This window comes from Marmota flaviventris, chromosome 4 (assembly GCF_047511675.1).
Source record: "Marmota flaviventris isolate mMarFla1 chromosome 4, mMarFla1.hap1, whole genome shotgun sequence".
NCBI classification, from domain to species: domain Eukaryota; kingdom Metazoa; phylum Chordata; class Mammalia; order Rodentia; family Sciuridae; genus Marmota; species Marmota flaviventris.
This window is the reverse complement of record NC_092501.1, coordinates 11,170,035-11,189,835: the sequence shown is the minus strand read 5'-3', so window position 1 is coordinate 11,189,835 and position 19,801 is coordinate 11,170,035. Positions and strand designations below refer to the sequence as shown.

Here is a 19,801-nt window from a genome sequence, read left to right as displayed (position 1 = left end):
TGATATGGCAGTGTTATATAATTTACTGCTCTGTGTTGCCTTATTCTATTCTGAGACTGAGTGACCATGAAAAGATCTCAAAGCATCTGTCATACACACAACATTCATGAGCATGTGAACTATATATAGAAATGTGATACTCTAAATGATGAAAACCAGTAGACATTCATTCTTTTTGGGGAGGCAGAGGGTTACTAGCTATCAGAATTCACAAAAATAAAAATGTTTTCCTTCTCAAGTTTTGATAATGAAAGTATTTTTTTTCTATGTCATATGAAATTAACTTTGAATAAGAAATTGTAGTTATAGGCCAGACGTGATAGCACACACCTTTAATCTCACTCAGGAAGCTGAGGCAGGAGGATCAGGAGTTTTAGGCCAACCTGGGCAACTTAGTGAGACCCTGTCTCAAAATTTAAAAAGAAGGACTGGGTGTGTAGCTCAGTGGCAGAGCACTTGCCTAGCATGTATGAGGCTCTGGATTCCATTGCAAAGGGAAAAAAAAAAAAAAAAGAAATTAAAGAGTAGAAATCCAGCTGGGATTGTGGCTCAGCGGTAGAGCGCTTACCTAGCACGGGTGGGACCCGGGTTCGATCCTCAGCACCACATAAAAATAAAAAGGCATTATGTTGTGACAATCTACACTTAAATATGGATTTCTACTTTTTTTTTTTTTTATCTCCTGTATTCAGTTTATTTAGAGTTTTGTGTCATTGGTTTTACTTTTTAAAAAGTTTTGAATCTTTACCTTTTTAAGACATTGTGTTTGCTAAAAATTGAAAAATTACCATGGCAAAATGTAATAGTACATTTTAATTGAGAAATTAATTATTAACTACATTTAAATTTTATAAATCATTTTGTTATTGTTGAATAACCAGTGTCTTTGGTCTTCAGTTCCTTAGAAGACTTAGCAATTTTATATTCCTTACTACTTTTTATCCATATTTTAAGACTAGCAGTTGAGTTGAATAAGTCTGCTTTTTTTAATGCATGTCCTTATTTTATACACACACACACACACACACACACACACACACGGGAGCTATTTTATTCTATATATAGGCTACTATAATGACTATGATTATGATAACTAAAGATACATTTCAGCTATTTCCATTAAAACATAAATCCTACAGTCTTGTAATTCAGAAGGTAGAAAAGTTTATAAACCATTTTTGTCAATAACGAGGAAACTCTGGCTTTGAAGCTTCATGCTGAGTTAGAAGCCGTGTGTGTGTGTGTGTGTGTGTGTGTGTGTGTGTGTGTGTGTGTGTGTTGGGATTGATCTAGCCCTTCTTTATTTTGAGACAGTGGCTAATTAAGTTGCCCAGGCTGGCCTGGAACTTGTAATCCTCCTGCCTCAGCCTTCTGAGTAGCTGGGATTATAGGCTTGTATCACCATATCTAGCTGTGCATTTTTTAATTTGAAGACAGAAAAAAATTTATCTTTGCAAAATTGTCTCCCCTTTCCCTATGTTTGAGGGTTGACTAAGGGTCTTTCTAGGGTGACTGGTTATTTTTGGAATCAGATTTTACAGACCAGTGAATGTATTTGTAATTTATATTGTCATCCCAGCTAATCTGGATTATTAGCTAATAAAACAGCTTTTATTCGTGGAGTATTTTTCTGAGTCCTTTATATGTATTATTTTAGCCCTACAATAAAACTCAGGAAGAAGGTTTCATTGTTAGTTTCATTTATAGATGAAGAAACTGAGGGACAGAGAAATAATTTGTTTAGTTTCTCCAGAATTAAGAGGGAGGACCAGGCTTCTAACTCAGCAAATGGCTTCAAAGCCAGAGTTTCCTCATTATTGACAAAAATGGTTTATAAACTTTTCTACTTTCTGAATTACAAGATTGTAGGATTTATGTTTTAATGGATAATAGCTGAAATGTATCTTTAATTATCATAATCATTATAGTAGCCTATATATAGAATAAAATAGCCCCCAAATGTTAAAGCCAGCACATTGAAGAGTGAGCCATATAGGATGAAAAGGCTGATAATGATGTTTATCTGATCTTATGCCTGCTCTGCCTCCTTTCTTGTAAAATTAGTTTATATAGTTACAAGGAGTGTTGTTATGTAATAGATCGGCTAGTAGTTTTTCCTGCTCAGGTCAATTTATCAGGTTTCTCTTCTTAAGTTTTTAGAACATCTGCAGTTTGGAAGGACATAGATATAGGATACATCTTTGAGCAGAAACATTGATATGTAGTGGATGCAAACTGTTTTCCTCCAGTGATAGCAACCTGAAGCCTTTCTCAGTCTAGCTTTGCAAGAGTCCAAGATCTAATTTCAGGCACAACCTTTTAAAGCATACAAAGCAGAGATAGGATGAAGGAGAAAAAAATGGTTAAGGCAAGCACCTACCTTCAAGATGGAAGAAACCTTTATAGAATCCCTGGTTCCTAGATACTTGTATTCTGGCCAGGCCCTGCCAAAAACTGGCTTTAGTGGATAGTACCATCAAACCTTTTTAAGGTAGAATCTGTAGGTTCCAGAAACTAAGATGCCTTGGCAGTGGGGTCTTTGGGGAGTCTGGCTGCATTGGTGCTGCTCCATGATGCCCAGCAGCATTGTTCCACCTGTGCACCCTACAACGGCCCTAATATGGAGAGAGAAAAGGATACTCATCAGTGGGTCTGTAGTACCTGGTTCTCAGCAGATCTTCTGAAAAAGTTGTATTGAATGAAGAAATAATTCTAGTTCCTGATCTACCCTGTATGGTGTGAGCGCAAAGGGCATATTGGGAGCATTACATGGTGACTATAAGAACAAAAGACTAGAACACTGCCTCTTGTGCCACTTTAAAAGAAAAAACCTGCCAATTTCTCATTGTCATTTTATTAAGTTACAGGAGAAATCTACTTCTTTTTTTTTTTTAACCATACGATTTATTTTTATTTTTTTTAGTCATACATGACAGCAGAATGTATTTTGACATATAATACATACATGGAATGTACATACATCAATCATAATGTCTATTCTGCTGCCCTTCCTATCCGAGAAATCTACTTCTTAAGCCTTTAAAATTCAATACATTTTTTCTTTTTGAATGAAAATAAATGGGATTCATAGACATCTTTATTCCACCCCCCCAACTCCAACACTGACCCTCATGCCAAAAACGATATTTTGGTCTTTGTGATTTATGAAGGAATTTGTATATAGGTGCTAGACTATTGGAAAAATCAAACCAGTTCAGCTGTGCTATTGATTCAGTGCATTTTCAGAATCATAGTCTAACCTCATTTTGGCATGGTTTTTATGGGGATTTAAATGTGTTAGATCTTTACAAGCTGTGTTACTGTCTCTGTGTGTCTTTTTGCAAACTGTAATATTTCTGTTCACATGTTTTAAAGCATAACCTTTTAAAATATAGACTGAGTTGTAAATACAATTCTGAGAGGTAACAGCAATATCACAGAGGCTCTAACAAATAATTACTTGTTAGCTGATCTCAGTCATAATCATTGTGTGTCAACTGGCCATAAATGAGCTGAAAAGAACATTTGAATCAGGATGTTTAACAAGATAGGGGAAATTTTAAAATTATCAATGGTTCTGGCTAATACATTAATAATATATAAATAGTATTTTTAAAGTGAGGATAAACACTGAACATTCAGTATTAGAGTACTCAGCCAATACCAGTAGTGTCTCAAATTAGAAACTACATGTTCTGTTCGGATGACTCGTTTTGTGGATGCTGGAAGACCCCTATGGGAACTGCTTCCATTCACAAAAAATTTTCCACTCAGTATTTCTTTCTGCCTTTCTTTCTTCCTTCTGGGAATTGAACCCAGAGGCCCTCTACCACTGAGCCATACCCCTAGCCCTTTTAATTTAGAGACAAGAGTCTCACTATATTGCCAAGGCTGGCCTCAAACTTTAGTTTTTCTGCCTTAACCCCCAAGTCACTGGGAATACAGACATGTGCTACCATGCCTGGCTTGTTCATGCTTTCTTTGGTATTGGTAAGACTGGTTGAGTGAAATACAGGTAGATTTTGGGTCAATGTTCCTTGTGTTTTTTTCTTCCAAGTTACATCATTTTAATTTCAACTTCTTTCAGATTTATCCTTACATCTCTTTAAGTTGATAGTGGGATATTTTAAAGGACTCTAATTTTCTTTATGACTTGTACTTTTTTAGCTGGGCACAGAGGCATGTATACATCTGCATTCCCAGTGACTCATGAGGCTGAGGCAGCAGGATTGTAAGTTTGAGGCCAGCCTCAGAAGTTTAGTGGAAACCTGTCTCAAAATTAAAATAAACAAACAAACAAATAAAGAGGGCTGCGGAATGTGTCTGAGCAACACAGAATGCCCCGGGTTCAATCCCCAGTACCACAAAACAAAAACACAAACAAACAAAGCAACTTACTTTTTTGCTCTTTGAAACAGCTTTTCATTTTCTTTTGAGTTACACTGAAACTTCAAACTTCACAAATTCTGCCATATATTAATATATATAGTTTGAGACAGTTATAACACCTGACTGAAATATTAGGAAATTTTAAATATTCTACAGTACTTTTTTAGTACTTTGTGGGTATAATATTACTGATGTTTTACAGTATCATTAAATGTTGCTTTCATGTCAGATTCTTCTTCCTATTTCCAGCTTAATATATCTCTTCTCTCATAGGGACAGCTGTGGAGGGCAGACCAAAAGGTGTAGCAGAGTAATGGCTTGCTATGTTCTTTCCAGGATTCATTTCTAGCTGTGGTGGCATTTATTTTCCTTTGCACCTTTGAAATATTCCCTTTTCTTTCTCACTCACCCCCACCCTCCATGTTGAGTATTGACTCCAGGGGTACTCTACCATTGAGCTACAGCCTCAGCTCCTTTTTTTTTTTTTTAATTTTGAGTCAGGGTGTTGCTAAATTGCCCAGGCTAGCCTTGAACTTGTGATCCTCCTGCCTCAGCTTCCCAAGTAGCTGGGATTTCAGGCATGTTTCACCACCCCCTGCCGTAAGTCTGAAATTCTGTGAAGTCATTTATTCTTTCATCAAACATTGATTGTAGTAGGCATGTGCCGAAGTGAGAAGATGGATAAGACTGCCATCACCCTAGCAGAGGGTGCAGTCCATTGGAGGAGACACACAGGATTATAGAGAGACAGATGTGGCACACAGCCTTAACAGAGTTCTGTGGGAGATTTGGATTGTTCTGTTTTTGTTTTTTGGTTCTGGGGATTGAACCCAGAGGCCTTTTACCGCTGAGCTACATCCCCAGTCCTTTTTATTTTGAGATAGTCTCGCTAAGTTTCTGAGGTCTTGCTCAACTGCTGAAGCTGATCAGGAACTTGTGATCCTCCTGCTTCAGCTTCTTGAGTCCTTCCTTTTGTTTTACCAGAAATGTCACTTTTTTTTTTTTTTTTTTAAAGATGAGAATGAATAGTACTTCACTGCACTGGGTAAAATGTAAGATATAGTACAGTTTTTCCCCTTCTTCTCCACTCCTCCAGGACTCTGTGCTCTGGTCCTTGTTGATCTGGAAGCAGTTCATTTGAGGTCAAGTAAAGTGGCAAATCTAGACTTGACCTGACTGTGGGTTTGAAGGCAGAACTTTTTGTTGGTGAGGACCTGTGGTGGCAGAATGACTGTACAAGTAATTGTATGCAGGAAAGTAAATGAGTTTTGAACAAAATTTTTAGGATAAGCTATACAATTATTTAAACACCAGCTGGGAGAAAGGTTACACCTACTTCATGATGGAAATGCTAATTTTATGCATTTCTGTTAATAACTTTTTAAAGTGAGAGGGAAAATACCAATACTTAGCTTATCTGTGCTTTTGATTTAGCTCTCAGAATCATGTTTCTGAAAATGATATTGAAGTAAGTTTTTGGGAGAGCAGAAGGTGAAGTGTAGGTGTATCCTAATATATTGCTATGATTCTTGAGTGATGTCTTTATGTTGCATTTTTTCCTTTATACTGGGGGTTGAACCCAGGGACACTCTACTACTGAGCTACACCCTCAGTCCTTTTTATTTTGATTTTGAGATAGGGTCTCACTAAATTGCTGAGGATAGTCTTGAACTTGTGATCCTCTTGCTTCAGCCTCCTGAGCTGCTGGAATTACAGGCAGGCGTGTGCCACTGTGCCTGTCTGAATTATATAAATAAATATGAATTTATTATCAAGGGTTCCTAAGGTAATGAATTTGGAAAGTTGTAATTTAAGCCATACTTCCATTTTTTATTCTTTGAAATGTATATATCTTCTATTCTGGTATTGTGACTATACTGTAAAGTCCATACCTTTCATAATTTTATACATTTCCTTCAGTCTATACCCATAAAAATCCTAATTACATTGTCTAACCTTTCATAAAATTCTTTTCTTAGTTATCTTTTGTTCTTTTTTGAGTTACAGTGGCTGTTTTCTTGAGATTTGACAATTAGGACTTGATGCAACATGTAGAAAGTTATAACAGTTTTGTATTTGGATATTGTAGAGTTTAAAAAGCAATTTCTAATTTGCTTCAGGATGATCAAAACTTTTGTGGCTCCTCTGCTACACTGTAATTAGGTCCCTATTTTAATATGTAAGTGTAGAAATTACTGAGGAGTTCCTTTCCTAGGTGTTATCGCTCTCTTTTTTTTTTGGTACCTGGGATTGAACCCAGTGTTACTTAACCACTGAGCCATATCCCCAGTCCTTTTTATTTATTTTTTATTTTGAGACAGGGTTTTTGCTAAGTTGCTGAGACTGGCTTTGAACTTGTGGTCCTCCTGCCTCAAGACTCTGAGTCACTGGGATTATAGGCATGCACCACCATGCCTGGCTCCCTCATCTTTTAAGTATTCTTAGAGTTATTTTTTGAAGTGTATTTCCTTCTGGTAGCTTAGAACAGTTTTTCTGCCAACTTGTATTATGAGATCTTTATGAAGTTTATGATACTTCAACTTTAAACTCTTTCATATAATAAATGCTTCAGTCATCTTTGAATCAGATGGATGGGATAACACCACTAATGCAGTAGTTTCTCCCAGTGACCTATAATCATTTAAGTCAGTAGTTCTCAATCTGGCTATAAATTAGAGTACATAAGGGAGATGAAAAAAAAAAAAAAAGTACTTGTGTCAGGGCCTTACCCTAACCAGTCTTTGAGACATGAAGCCTAGGGCATCAGTATTTTAAAGCTCCTAGATGATAATAAACAGCCCAGTTTGACTACCATTGAGGTAGATTTCACATTAAGAAATCACCAGCTGCTGGAACTTCTAAATTGAATTAGTTCTTTAGCTTGCTGCATGCTGGAGAGATAATTACCATTAGAAAGTTCAAGGAAATGTTTTAAACTTTGGTTTTTTAAGATTGCACCTGAATAAAACTATTTCTTAACCTGTTTTCCAGATTAATTAAATTCTGAGAATTACAGCATGGATGAACTAACAATTGGAATTTTCAATTTCTCATTCTTTTTTTTTAAGAGAGAGAAAGAGAGAGAGGATTTTTTAATATTTATTTTTCAGTTTTCGGTGATCACAACATCTTTTATTTTTTTGTGGTGCTGAGGATCGAACCCAGCGCCCCCCGCATGCCAGGCGAGCGCATTACTGCTTGAGCCACATCCCCAGCCCTCAATTTCTCATTCTTAAACTCTTCTTATTTGTTTGACTTTGATATTGGCATTTGTCTTTTCAGAGCAATATCTTTTATCTTTATCAGGAAATAAAAGTTGAGTCTGATTACTTATGCATACTCTGGCAACTGTTTTTTTTTTTTTTTTTTTTTAAAGACACAGGTGAAACTGTCTATAAATTTTAGCTGTGTAAAACCCAAGCTTGTTCTTGGTTTGAGGGAGTGCATTCACTCTGGGATCTTGGAATGAATGACTCATGCTCTCTGCAGGCACACAGTAGTACTTAATCACTTGTTTTTTATGTACCAGAAAGAGGAGGGCATATGAAAATAGAAGTTCTGTGCTGCCAAATAGATCTGAAGAGTGGAAATGTTGATCTAATGAGTCAAACAATTAGGCTCATTACAAGTACTTAGGACTTTGAGTGTATGTTGCTTTATTATTTCACTAATTACAATTTGGCATTATTTCTAAAATGCTGTACTTTTGTAATTTGTAAGCAACTCTACTCCTAACTTGATAACTTGATAAACTTAAATTTTAAAACTTACTTTTGAATTTAAAATATTTCCATTTTGAATTTATATGCTATATTAGCATATATCTGCTGAGGGAAAGGTTAGAAAATAGTACCTTTTTTGGAGTACTTCAGTTACGTGTTTGTTGTTTGTGGAAGGAAGCACACTGGTCACTTCATTCCAAAGCCTTCTGTCCCCTGAGTAGCCATTAATATCATGGACAGTGTGTCAGCTACTAAGTTTAGTTTCTGCATATGCCTAGACTAATATCTACATGTGTCCTCTATACAGATTCTTCTAATGCCAACTTGTTTTATTTCTTTAGTGAAGAGTAGTAGATTAAAATCATCTATATATTCATGCACACAGACATATTTTGAAGTGTCTGTTATGTGCCACGCAGTATACCAGAAAGGAAAGTCATGGGTGTTCAGACAATGTACCAAGCCTCCCTTCTTGGATTAGTTATAGTGCCCTGTTCAGATCTACCTTTCTTGTGTCTCTTGTGTCATTGATATGAGAAGTTATGTGTACCTACTAGAGATACAAGGTAATTTAAAGTTGCCCAGAATTTTTAGTTGTTTTTTATTGTGATAAATCACATGCTTATCATTTGTTGTACTTACCAAACGGCAAATGTTTGTAGGGCTGGGGATATAGCTCAATGTTAGAGCACTTGCCTAGCATGTTCAAAGTCCTCGATTTGATCCCACCACTGCCCAAAACTAAACAAAACAAAACCCCCCAAAAGCCAAAATGAAACTTAAGATGTTAGTCTTACTACAAATTGATGAAGATAAACAATTGGTAGGATTAATCTATTTTTACTCTTTGCTTTTTTTTAACCTTTATTTTATTTATTTATTTTTATGTGATGCTGAGGCTCAAACCCAGGGCTTTGCATGTGCTAGGCAAGCGCTCTACCGCTGAGCCACAACCCCAGTCTTCTTTGCTTATTTTTATTCATTTATTTAGTTTACTAACTGTTGAATGAGTGTACAGTGGTAAACAAAATAGCCATGTAATTAAATAAACGGTAAGAGGAGTTGAGACTCAATAGTCTCTTACTTGGTTAGTTGAAACTGTTTACATTGTAAGTTGTTTGTGTGTGTGTGTGTGTGTGTATGTATGTATGTATGTGAGAAATATTGGGGATTGAACCCAAGGATGCCCTGCCATGAATTACACCCTTAAGCTTTTTATTTTGAGATAGGGTCTCACCAAGTTGGCCAAGGCTGGCCTTTTTTTTTTTTTTGTAGGTTCAAATTGTTTATTGGTGATCTCTGGATTTTTTTTTTTTTAAGCATCAGAAATTTATTGGTTGCTCAAAACATTACATTGATCTTGACATATCATATATCATATATTTGTTTCAAATGGGGTATGAATTCTTATTATTCCCCCGTGTACAGATTGCAGAATCCACATCGATTATACAGCCACGTTTATACATACTCAAGGCTGGCCTTGAACTTGTGATCTTCCTGCTCAGGTTGCTAGGATTACAGGCATGTGCCACCATACTTGGCTAATTTCTAACTTTTATCTTTTCTATTTATCATGCTTTTTCTCTCTCTGCCAGCTTTCCTTATCTTTCATTAGATAGATCAAATTTTGTCAGGTATTTTTCTGTTGCTGATTAAAAGTTACACAATGTCTTCATCAAACTTAGGACCCACTATGTATTTTTCACATATGCAACTGATCATATGTAAATATCCATATCTTTCCCAAGAAAGTTTTCCTCCTTTTAGACTCTGCCTCTTCTAGATTTTCCTTCTCATCCATCTAGTGCTTGGGAGAAGAGAGAAAGCTGGCGGTCATGCTTAATTTGCCATTTGGACCAGAATTGTATCCAAATTCTGGGACTGAGACTGTATGACCAGTTTTAAGCTACATCAGAACTGCAGCACAGTGTTTCATATTCTGAGGAAATAGAGTTCTGGTGTATATCTAGGCGTTATCTAGGCATATTTCCATGAAGTGTTTATCATTCTGAGAAAGCTTCCAAGAATTATGGTCCTACCATAAGGTTTAATAAATAAAAAGCATATTGAAGTTTTTTTTTTTTTTAAATTTCATACCTTTTTTTAAAGCCATATGTAAAACCTTAAAAATCGATTGAACCTTGAGTTTTAAATAGCATACACATATCCCACCTTGATCTGAGAGTTATTAATATTTATTATGTGACAGACATTGTACTGAGTATTTCATACAATTTATTTAATGCTCCGGAAAAACCCTGTAAATTAAATGGACTTCCCATTTACAAAAGAGGAAACTGAAGTTGAGGGGTTCGGAGATTTCAGTGGAGCTAGGATTCTTGGCCCAGAACACCAAACACAGTCTGTGTCCATGTTATATCTGAATATCTTGATTCTGTCTAGCTTTTCCATTCTAGAGTCAGCCCCAGGCCACGCTGCCCATTCTTATTTGTCATCTGATTTGCATGTGCTAGGCAAGTGTTCTGCTGCTGAGCCACAAGCCCAGTCCTCTTTGCTTATTTTTATTCATTTATTTAGTTTATTCATTTATTAGTTTTATTCATTTATTTAGTAAACTCTGGATTCAAACCTGCCCTCTCATATCCATCCTGTTCACACTTGTCCTGGTATTCTATCTCAAGTGTAAATCTGACCTTTCTGGAGGAAACAACTCCTGTCCTCTTGAGTTGGTCACTTTAATTCTTCAGCCTCATTCTCATGGCTCTCTACAATATGACTTCTGGTTCAGGAGGAGTCAGGAGTACCAAAGTGTTGAGTTCCCCTTGCATTTACGAGTATTTGAGTGCCTGTTGTGTGTCAAGCAGTCTGTTGAAGGCCAACAACAACATCTCTTTTGATCCACAGGGTGAAGGTTATGTCCCTGAGCTAGCATAGTGATATTAGGGGTGGAGAGAATATTCATCAGATATTGATGAGATACAATCAGTAGGACTTAGTGAGCAAGAAAGGCATTTTGAGATGGGTGTGGTAGCCCATGCCAGTAATCCCAGATTTCAGAGGCTGAGGCAAGTTTGAGGCCAGCCTCAAGAATTTAGTGAAACCCTCAGCAACATAGTGAAAATCTGTCTCAAAATAAAAAGGGAATAAGAATGTAGCTCAATGGTACAATGCCCCTGGGTTCAATCTCCAGTACTAAAAAAAGTCATTTTGGGTGTCTCCTAGGTTCTGGCATAGGCAGCTGGAATGATGATGGTGAGCCGAAAGCCCCATGCAAATATGAGAGTATAACACCAGAGAATATTTGGTGGGAAAACTGATGGTGTTAGAAATGTGTTAGGAAGAGTAATCCTGGACTGAGAGTGGGAAATTTTGTTCTGATGATAACAAACTCAGTAGTGATGAGTGGTCATTGTATCTCTACCAGCCTCAGTGTCCCTTATCTGAAATAGACTGGATGAGTTTAACTTTTCCTACTTTAAATAGTAAACTTCCAACCTGGTTACATACAAATTATCTGACTTCAGTTTGCTTCTTTCTGTGTCATACAATGATAACCCATCCATTTTGGAGGCTACTGTGTACCATGAACTGGTAACATAAAGCTGAACATAGAACAGGTCTCAGTGAGTTCCCTGTTCTTGATGAGTTTCTGTTCAGTCGAGTGAATAACTAGGAACACTAAAAACAAAAACAAAAAACCCAAAAAACAACAATGAAGATGCTGAGATGGAAATTTGTACTGGGTTCAGGGGAGCCAACAAGAGAGTCTGGTCAGCCCTACTGGGTGGGTGGAGAGAGGAATGTGACCAGGAAGACCAATGACCCTTGTTCTGAGGCTGGAATAAAGAGCAGGCAGAAGCGGGTGAGGAGCATCATTCCATAAGATGCTAGAGTGGAGGAGAGTGGGCAGCTGTAGCCTAGCAGGGTTTGACAAGCCTTGCCAATGAATTTGGACTTAATTCTCAAGGTTGTGGGAGGAGAATACCATTGGATTAGTGAAGAGAAAGCAAGGAACGAGAGACGGGGTAAGCGAGAAATGGAAGATGGAGACCAGGTAGAGATACACACAAGAGTTTGTCTGTCAGCTCTGCCTGGTCTCCGTCTTTCATTTCTTGCTTACCCGTAGAGTTCCTTGCCTTCCCTTCAATTAGCAATGTTCATATTTATCCTTTTTCAATATCTAACATATTTATTTCACATATTAATAGACTAGTCTTGAGAGCAAAGACTTATTTGAAAAAATGGCATTGGAATACAATTTCCATTTATTACATCCTTTTAAATAAAGCAGTTCACCAGGAAGATATGATATTCCTGAATCTCTGCATACTTGACAGCTAGTCTCAAAAGATATAAAGTAAAAATCAAGAAGGAAAAAATACAAAAAGTATGAATTTTTAAAAAATAAGACCTCTCAAAAATAATAGGTTAAGCAGTCAGAAAAATTAGCGAGTTCATAGAAGAATTGAACAAAATAATTTACAAGGTTAATGAACCCTCACTCAAAATTGTGTGTTCAGCTGTTTGAAGACCAGAGTAGGAAATACTTTTTAATGTCATGATCTGGTGAATACATACATGTATGTAAACAAAAGTTTTATGAATGATATGACTTCTTTTGTTATGCAGCTTTTCTGTTTTCTATTCTGTTGGTATTAATGCTTATTTCAGTACACAAAATTGACTTCATGACCCTTTTCTTTTCTTTTTTTTTTTGTAGCACTGGGGATTGAACCCCAGGGCCTTATTCATGCTAGTCAAGAGCTCTACCACTGAGATATACCCCCAGCCGTTTTTATTTTGAGACGGTCTCACTAAGTGCCCACACTGGTCTTGAACTTGTTATCCTCCTCCCTTAATCTCCTGAGTAGCTGGTATTACAGGTGTGTGCCACCATGACTGACTTAATGACACATTAATGGATTAATACCCTTATTCTTGAAAACAGTTTAAAAATACACTATATAAGCACACATTAAATATTTACAAACTGACTTTCCAACTTCCCTCTTACCAAGCCTCCAGGGTCCTGTCACCATTCTGTCCTTACCCTTGATAAAACTTTGACTCTTCTAATTTTACTGAGTCAAGGCCATCTGATATGTTCATCTGCTTCTCTTCTCCATTTCTATATTTAGTCTATCTTCCAGACTTAGGAGAAAAAAAAGAACATCTTTCCTCTATTTCAAGGTTAGATTTTACACCTGTACTTTTAATTTCATCATCTCTGCCTGCTTTCTTTCTTTCTTTTTTTTTTTTTTTTTTTTGTAGTACCAGGGATTGAACCCAAGGATGCTTAACCACTGAGCAACATCCCCAAAACTTTTTTGTTTTGTTTTTTTGAGGCAGGGTCTTGCAAAATTGCCGAGGCTTAAAATTACATTAAGCAGACAATTATAACTCAAGATAACGTAAAAAAATTAAAAATAAATAAATTGCTGAGGCTGGCTTCCACCACAGCTGGGCCCCCTCAGCGGCTGGCTTACAGGCGTGTGCCACCATGCCTCTGCTTTCTTTTCCTCCTTCAGTGTCTCCCCTCATTTTATATTTAGACATTTTTCCTTGACCATTCCATCATGAACTCAGTCTTAGTGGGTTTTAATGGTTTTTATTCTGGATTTCAGACATCATCAGTGATTTATTTTTAATCATTAGACTACAGCATGGTTGTTTACTTTTTAAAGTTAAAATCTTATTTTTTTGAATGGTTGATGTTTTTACATGGTTCAAAATGCCAAAGATGCAAAAAGGCCATTGAATTAGGAGATTCTCACCTTTATTTTCCTTCAGCTGCTGTAGACCCTGTCCTTTTTGCCCTGCTTCCTCTTGTTCTTCTTGCCTGTGTCTTCACCCACTCAGGAGACAATACATGTTTCAGAGTCATCTTTAAGATATTTCCTCTCTTCCTGACCTTCCCATAGCTTCCTTTGAGGAGTTTTATGTTAATCTCCTCTTCTGCATTCTTCACCCACTGACAACCCATTTCCCAAACTCATTTTTTGTTACATTTCATGTCCTTGCAAGCCAAGATTTTGCAATAATAACCCAGCTATTTTTCCCTGCTTCCAGTCTTTACTTCTTTTCAAGTATCATTTCATGAAACTTTGTTTCTGGTACATAGGTATGGATGTGTATGTGTTTACTAGGTCATGATTTACAAAGTATTTCATATGATGGACCTCAAACAGTTGAAAACTCTGACTTTCAGTTGAGGATCATTATGTCATCTGGGATATAATCCCTGGTTGTAATCTTGTTTTATTTATGTCACTATCTGCTTGCCAGAAAGTTCAGATTCATTACCATAATTGGCCTCAGTTTACAGTCTTATGAATTCAAGTCTCTACTGTGTTTGCTGGTCTTCTGTTATCTAGATCGTTCATTCCTTTATTTTTCTATCATCTTAACCTGATACAGTGTTTGGTTCCTGGTAAGTATTTGATATGTGTTCTCCTAATGATGGGACAAATTTCAGAAAATATCCTATACTTTTCTCTGCATTATTATTCTTGCTGCTTTCCTTATTATGCCTGAAGATCTATTTCTGTGTAACTGTTCCCAACTACTTTGGCTCTAACTTTTTATTCCCCCTTCCTATTCCTAGAGCTCTTATAACTGTTGAAGATCAGAGTGGCACCATTAGGAGATCTTGAGTTCTTTCCTTAGCACAAATATCTGTGTTGACAGACATTGAGACGTGGCCTGTCTGATTCAGGGGTTCTGGCTCACTATTGGAGTTAAAGTTAAATATTTAAAAAATAACAGATAAAAGCAGTAAGTGCTGGGATATAGCTCAGTGGTGGAGTGTTGTTCAGCATGTGTGAGGCCCTGAGTTCAATCCCCAGCACTTGCATACACACACTGCCATGCATACACATGAGAAAAATAGATACTTGATATCAATTAACAAATACCTCTTTAAGCCTAAAAATAATGAAAATGGTAGATTTCCATAAAAAATTAAAATGGAACATATTTGCAAACATGTCAAGGATTTGAAGTCTTTTTTTCCTTTACATAATTTTATTATCATAATTTTATTACATAGTAAGAAAACCAAACAAGGTGATTTTAGAGTTGCTTTTTTCAGAGACTCCATGATATTTTCAAGGGGTTAGATTTGTTTTATTTTTCCCCTCTGACCTCAGCATATTGGCCACAAGATGGTTTTAGTGACTCCATTATTCTCCTTTTCTTTGCCCATCTTACTAATTTTGTCAATTTTTATTAATCTTTTTGGATAAATGTCTTTTTTCATTTATAGCTCTTTGTTTTCCCTTTTAAGCTTAAAGAGACTGCCTACATTCTTTGGCTCATAGTTTCTTCCTCTGTCATTCATATCAGCAGCATATCATCTTCATATCTTTTTCTGATTCTCATGTTTGCTTCTGGCTTTTTATATCTTTTTCTCCTGAAGTCCTGAATATACAAAGAGCTTTTGAGTCAAATATAAAGAAAAATTATTAGAAGATATGGACAAGGGAATCATAGTAGAAGGAAAAAAACATAAGCAATCTTATAGTTAAATGTTTAATCTTACCGCAACAGAAAGAAAATGAACATCATTTTAAGTGGTGGATTCCACCAAATTAGCAAAATTTAAAAATTTTGACCAGAGTACTTTAAAACAAGCATTTTTATATGCTTTTTGAAGATACAACTTGGTATAACATTTGTAGAAAGCAATTAGGTAATATTTGAGAACTTTACATTTTTTTAAAGTGTTTTGACCTACTGATTTCATTCCTAGTAATCTGTCCTAAAGCTGTTAATTAGGGAGGAAAATAACATATCTGCATAAAATTAATTATTTATCATAGTGTTTCTGTAACAGGGGTAAAACTTGCAATCACTTAAATGCCCAAGAGTGAGGTAATACTTTCTTAAGAGTAAAGTTATGACACCATGAAATTTCAATTTGAAGAATATTTCAAAGAACTGAGAAAATACTGTATTTGTGAAATAATACTTATAACATTATAATACTGTGTTTATAGTATTGTGGGTTGGCATACAAACCATGTGATCCGAAATATAGCAAAATAAATTTCTCTGAGTGGTGTGGAGAGGAGTGGAATGATAATTTCTGTAATGTTACTTAAAATTTCTTGAAGTTTCTGAGTGTGGCACTGTAGCAGGTTGGTTTGGAACACAGCCCTGACTCAGGAAGACCTTGCTTTTGTAGAGTGCCCCCATCCTTTGTTTGACTTTACCCTGTTAGTTTTGAAAGTATGTATTTCCTCATATGTGAAGTGGGACTCCTCATCCCTAACTCATAAAGTTTATGGATTGAACATGAAAATATATATCTAACAACTTTAAAAAATCAATTCTTTAACCAAAAAAAAAAAAAAAAAAAAAAACAGTGAAGTTGCGGGGCTGTGGCTGTGGCTCAGTGGTGGCGCACTTGCCTGGCATGTGTGAGGCACTGGGTTTGATTCTCAGCACTGCATATAAATAGATAAAAATAGGGGTCTATCAACAACTAAAAAAATAAAAAAACCCACTGAAGTCAACTTTTTGCCTCTCATTGAATGTAACAATAAAGACATTCAAGATACAGTAGTCAAAGTTCAAACAAATTTGGAGACGAAATTAGCTTTTAAATGTATGATTGTCTTGTGAATTACAGATCAAGTATTAGTTTCGCTAAAATAAAACTAAAATTTATTTGGTAAAATAAATGGTAATAAATGAAGTGCAATTTTAACTTTCTGCAAAGAGAAATATTGTTTTCTTGCTAATATTTTCCAGCTGTTGAACTAACTACCACAGATGTAACATTTTTCACCATGTACATAACAGCCTTTTGCAACATGGGTTCTGCAAGAGAATTAAGTCCCGTCATCCTTAGGCATCCTTTGTGTGTAATGAATTTGCTTCTCTCCTGTGCATGTAGAATGGTACCGGTTACATGATATTGCATTCTCATATGAGAGAAATGAGAACACAGTCACCTAAATCATTGAGATCTGTTTTCTGGTTCAGATGAAGAACCCTGATGGAGATACCCAGCACATGGGAGCACTCAATAAGTGTTTATGCTTTAGATGTTGTATAAAAGAGGAGTGACTTTCTTTGCTTGGTGTAAGCACCTTTGGAGAAAGTTTTTAGCAGAGTAGAATTCAGTAAGTAGACAGTGCTGTGGTGGTTTTCCAGGCCTTATCTTTGGAACTGGGACTGGAACTGTGTTATAGGACTGAGCAGTTCCTTGTGTTTGCCCTCTTGTAGCAGCCTCTTTCCTCCACTGTAGGGCGCCAAGATACTGCATTCCATCTGGGTAGTATTTTTCAAGTCAATTCTCCCCTTGTAACTCTCCTAGTATCAGAAGCCTTATTCAGGCCTCAGATTTAATGCTTTGTACAAATTGCTTTATGATAATGAATTCAGTGCTGGATGTTTATAACTGCTTTTTTGGGAACATCAATCCTTTTTAAATATACTGCTAAATATATTGTTTTAATATTTTTCTGGTGATATGTTCTCATGACTGCTTCTTATTTTATTTTAGCTACTGATCTACTTCTTGCCTGGAATCCCATTTGTTTGGGGTTGGTAGAAGGTGTTATTGGGAAAATTCAACTTCATTCAGGTATGTTTCTATAATCTTCTTAAACTTGCAAATTTAATGTGGCATTCTGTGACATTTTCCTTTTTGAGGTTACATGAGTAGATTTTGAGTGTTCAACGTGGGTATTTCTATGTAAGTTTAATGAAATAAAAATAAAGCTTTAAAGAAAAGGAGGTAGAGAAATGGAGGCTTTCATTCTTTTGGTTTAAAAAAAAAAACTCATAGAATACCTACTAAGTCTCAGGGATTATGGTAGTTGGTGTGACATAATGAACAAACTGACCCTTCACTACCCTGATGGAGCTAAATTTAGGAAAGACATAAATCACTGAAATAAATATATAATAGAGAATTGTAATGGGTTCTGTGCGGGAAAGATGTAGCAAGTACATTGACTTCAAGGGAGAAAATAGTAGGAATAAATCTGGAGAGGTAGGGAGGCAGCAGCCTATGATCAGCTGCTTTGGGTCAGCTGCCTATTCCTGATACAGTCATCTCTAGCCAGGGGAGAGAATGGGTCTCTCAGTATGCAGTGTGGTCTTTTTAGGGATATTTTAGGGAGAGTTTAGGCCATTCACCAGGGCTTCACCTGGAAAGGCAGGAACCTGTTTCTTGGGTTCAGAGGGAATTTTGTTTGTGAGAAAATGTAAGTGTTAATAGAGGATAGGAAAGGCAGCAGAATACAACACACACACACACACACACACACACACACACACACACAAAAGTATGGCAGTATGTAAAAACGTGGATGTGTAACTGATGTGATTCTGCAATCTATATACGGGGTAAAAATGGGAGTTCATAACCCACTTGAATCAAATGTATGAAATATGATATGTCAAGAGCTATGTAATGTTTTGAACAACTAATAAAAAAATAAATAAATAAAAGAGAAAATATAAGTGTTATATAGGTGGGTAATAAAAAAGGCTAAATGAAATATTTTAAGCAATATATTTAAATATCTATTTTAACTTTGGTATCAACTTTAATATGTGCTGTGAACTATAGGAGGCTTTGCCATTATTGCTGTGTAACTGAAGTACTACGTATCTCTGTAACGTACCTTATTTATTTATTTGGGTACCAGGGATTGAACTCGGGGGCATTCAACCATTGAGCCGTATCCCCAGCCCTTTTTTTAAATATTTTATTTAGAGACACTGAGTTGCTTAGTGCTTTGCTAAGTTGCTGAGGCTGACTTTGAAATCATGATCCTCCTGCCTCAGCCTCCTGAATAGCTGGGATTATAGGTATGCGCCATTGAACCTGGCTTTTATTCTTTTAAAGTAAAATTATTATGTATTTGGAAGCTAGGTTTATTTTTGTTAATTAGAAAGCACATATTTCCAGGGACAGTCTAATTTTCCTTTACCAAATTCTTTGATTGTGATTTAAGATTTGGTTTTATTATTAAATATTTTATAAATGCTGTAAAATACTGTCACAACGGGCAAAGGTGTGACTTACGCAGTCAAGGGGGAGAAATAAAAAATGTCCACGCACTTCTGCCCTTTCAATGATTTATTCACTCAAATCACTCAATACAATAGGTTCTTAATCAAAAAAATGACTATCCTTAATGCTAGGCACTGCAATAGACATAATCAATCCACAGCAAATAATTCTAGATTAATTCTAAACACTGCAAGCACTCTTAGTCATGACAGGCTCATGATGGACATTCCCTCTGCATGCTAATCTCAAGTGCCAGATCTAACGTCTCAAGCCTTAGGCTCTAAGTCCAGCAGATGCAGACTCACTCAGACCACGGTGATCAGGTAAGGGACCATGGCAGGTTTCTCCTGGGGTGGAGCTGACAGCCGGTTGAAGAGTGGGTCATAGGGAGAAGTTGCATTTCTCACCAGGGTCAAGATATGGCTGTAGAGTTTGAGAGCAGTGAGGAAGATGCAGAGGATCAGGCAAACGATGAGAAGAGTTGGGATGTCAGTCCAGATCCTCATCAGGCTCTCCAGCAGGGGGGCATCAGTGTTGGCTGACTGAATGTCTCTTCATTTGCTCCATCATTTATACTAAACCACCTTTTCAATCCCTATCAGCTGCCACAGGATTTCTTGGTGAGGTCATTTGCCCTGGGGTTAAGCATCTGGTCTAGGGGTCCCCACCCTGATTTTCTTGCCTTTCCTCCTTA

The 19,801-nt window shown here is 36.5% G+C and overlaps 1 protein-coding gene and 1 long non-coding RNA gene across 4 annotated transcripts in view; one reads left to right on the top strand and one right to left on the bottom strand.

Moving 5' to 3' along the window:
- Positions 1-19,801, top strand: part of Inpp5f (inositol polyphosphate-5-phosphatase F) — an 87,883-nt gene that overhangs the window by 3,458 nt on the left and 64,624 nt on the right. For all 3 annotated transcript variants that reach the window (XM_071610846.1, XM_027930200.2, XM_071610847.1), the window contains exon 2: positions 17,587-17,667. In XM_071610846.1, the coding sequence (XP_071466947.1) occupies positions 17,587-17,667 (81 nt within the window). The remainder of the gene's footprint in view (positions 1-17,586; positions 17,668-19,801) is intronic.
- Positions 15,142-19,710, bottom strand: LOC114088562 (uncharacterized). The gene is made up of 2 exons (XR_003582014.2): positions 19,413-19,710; positions 15,142-15,510 (listed from the first exon to the last, which is right to left on the bottom strand). It is a non-coding gene; the product is annotated as an uncharacterized lncRNA (long non-coding RNA).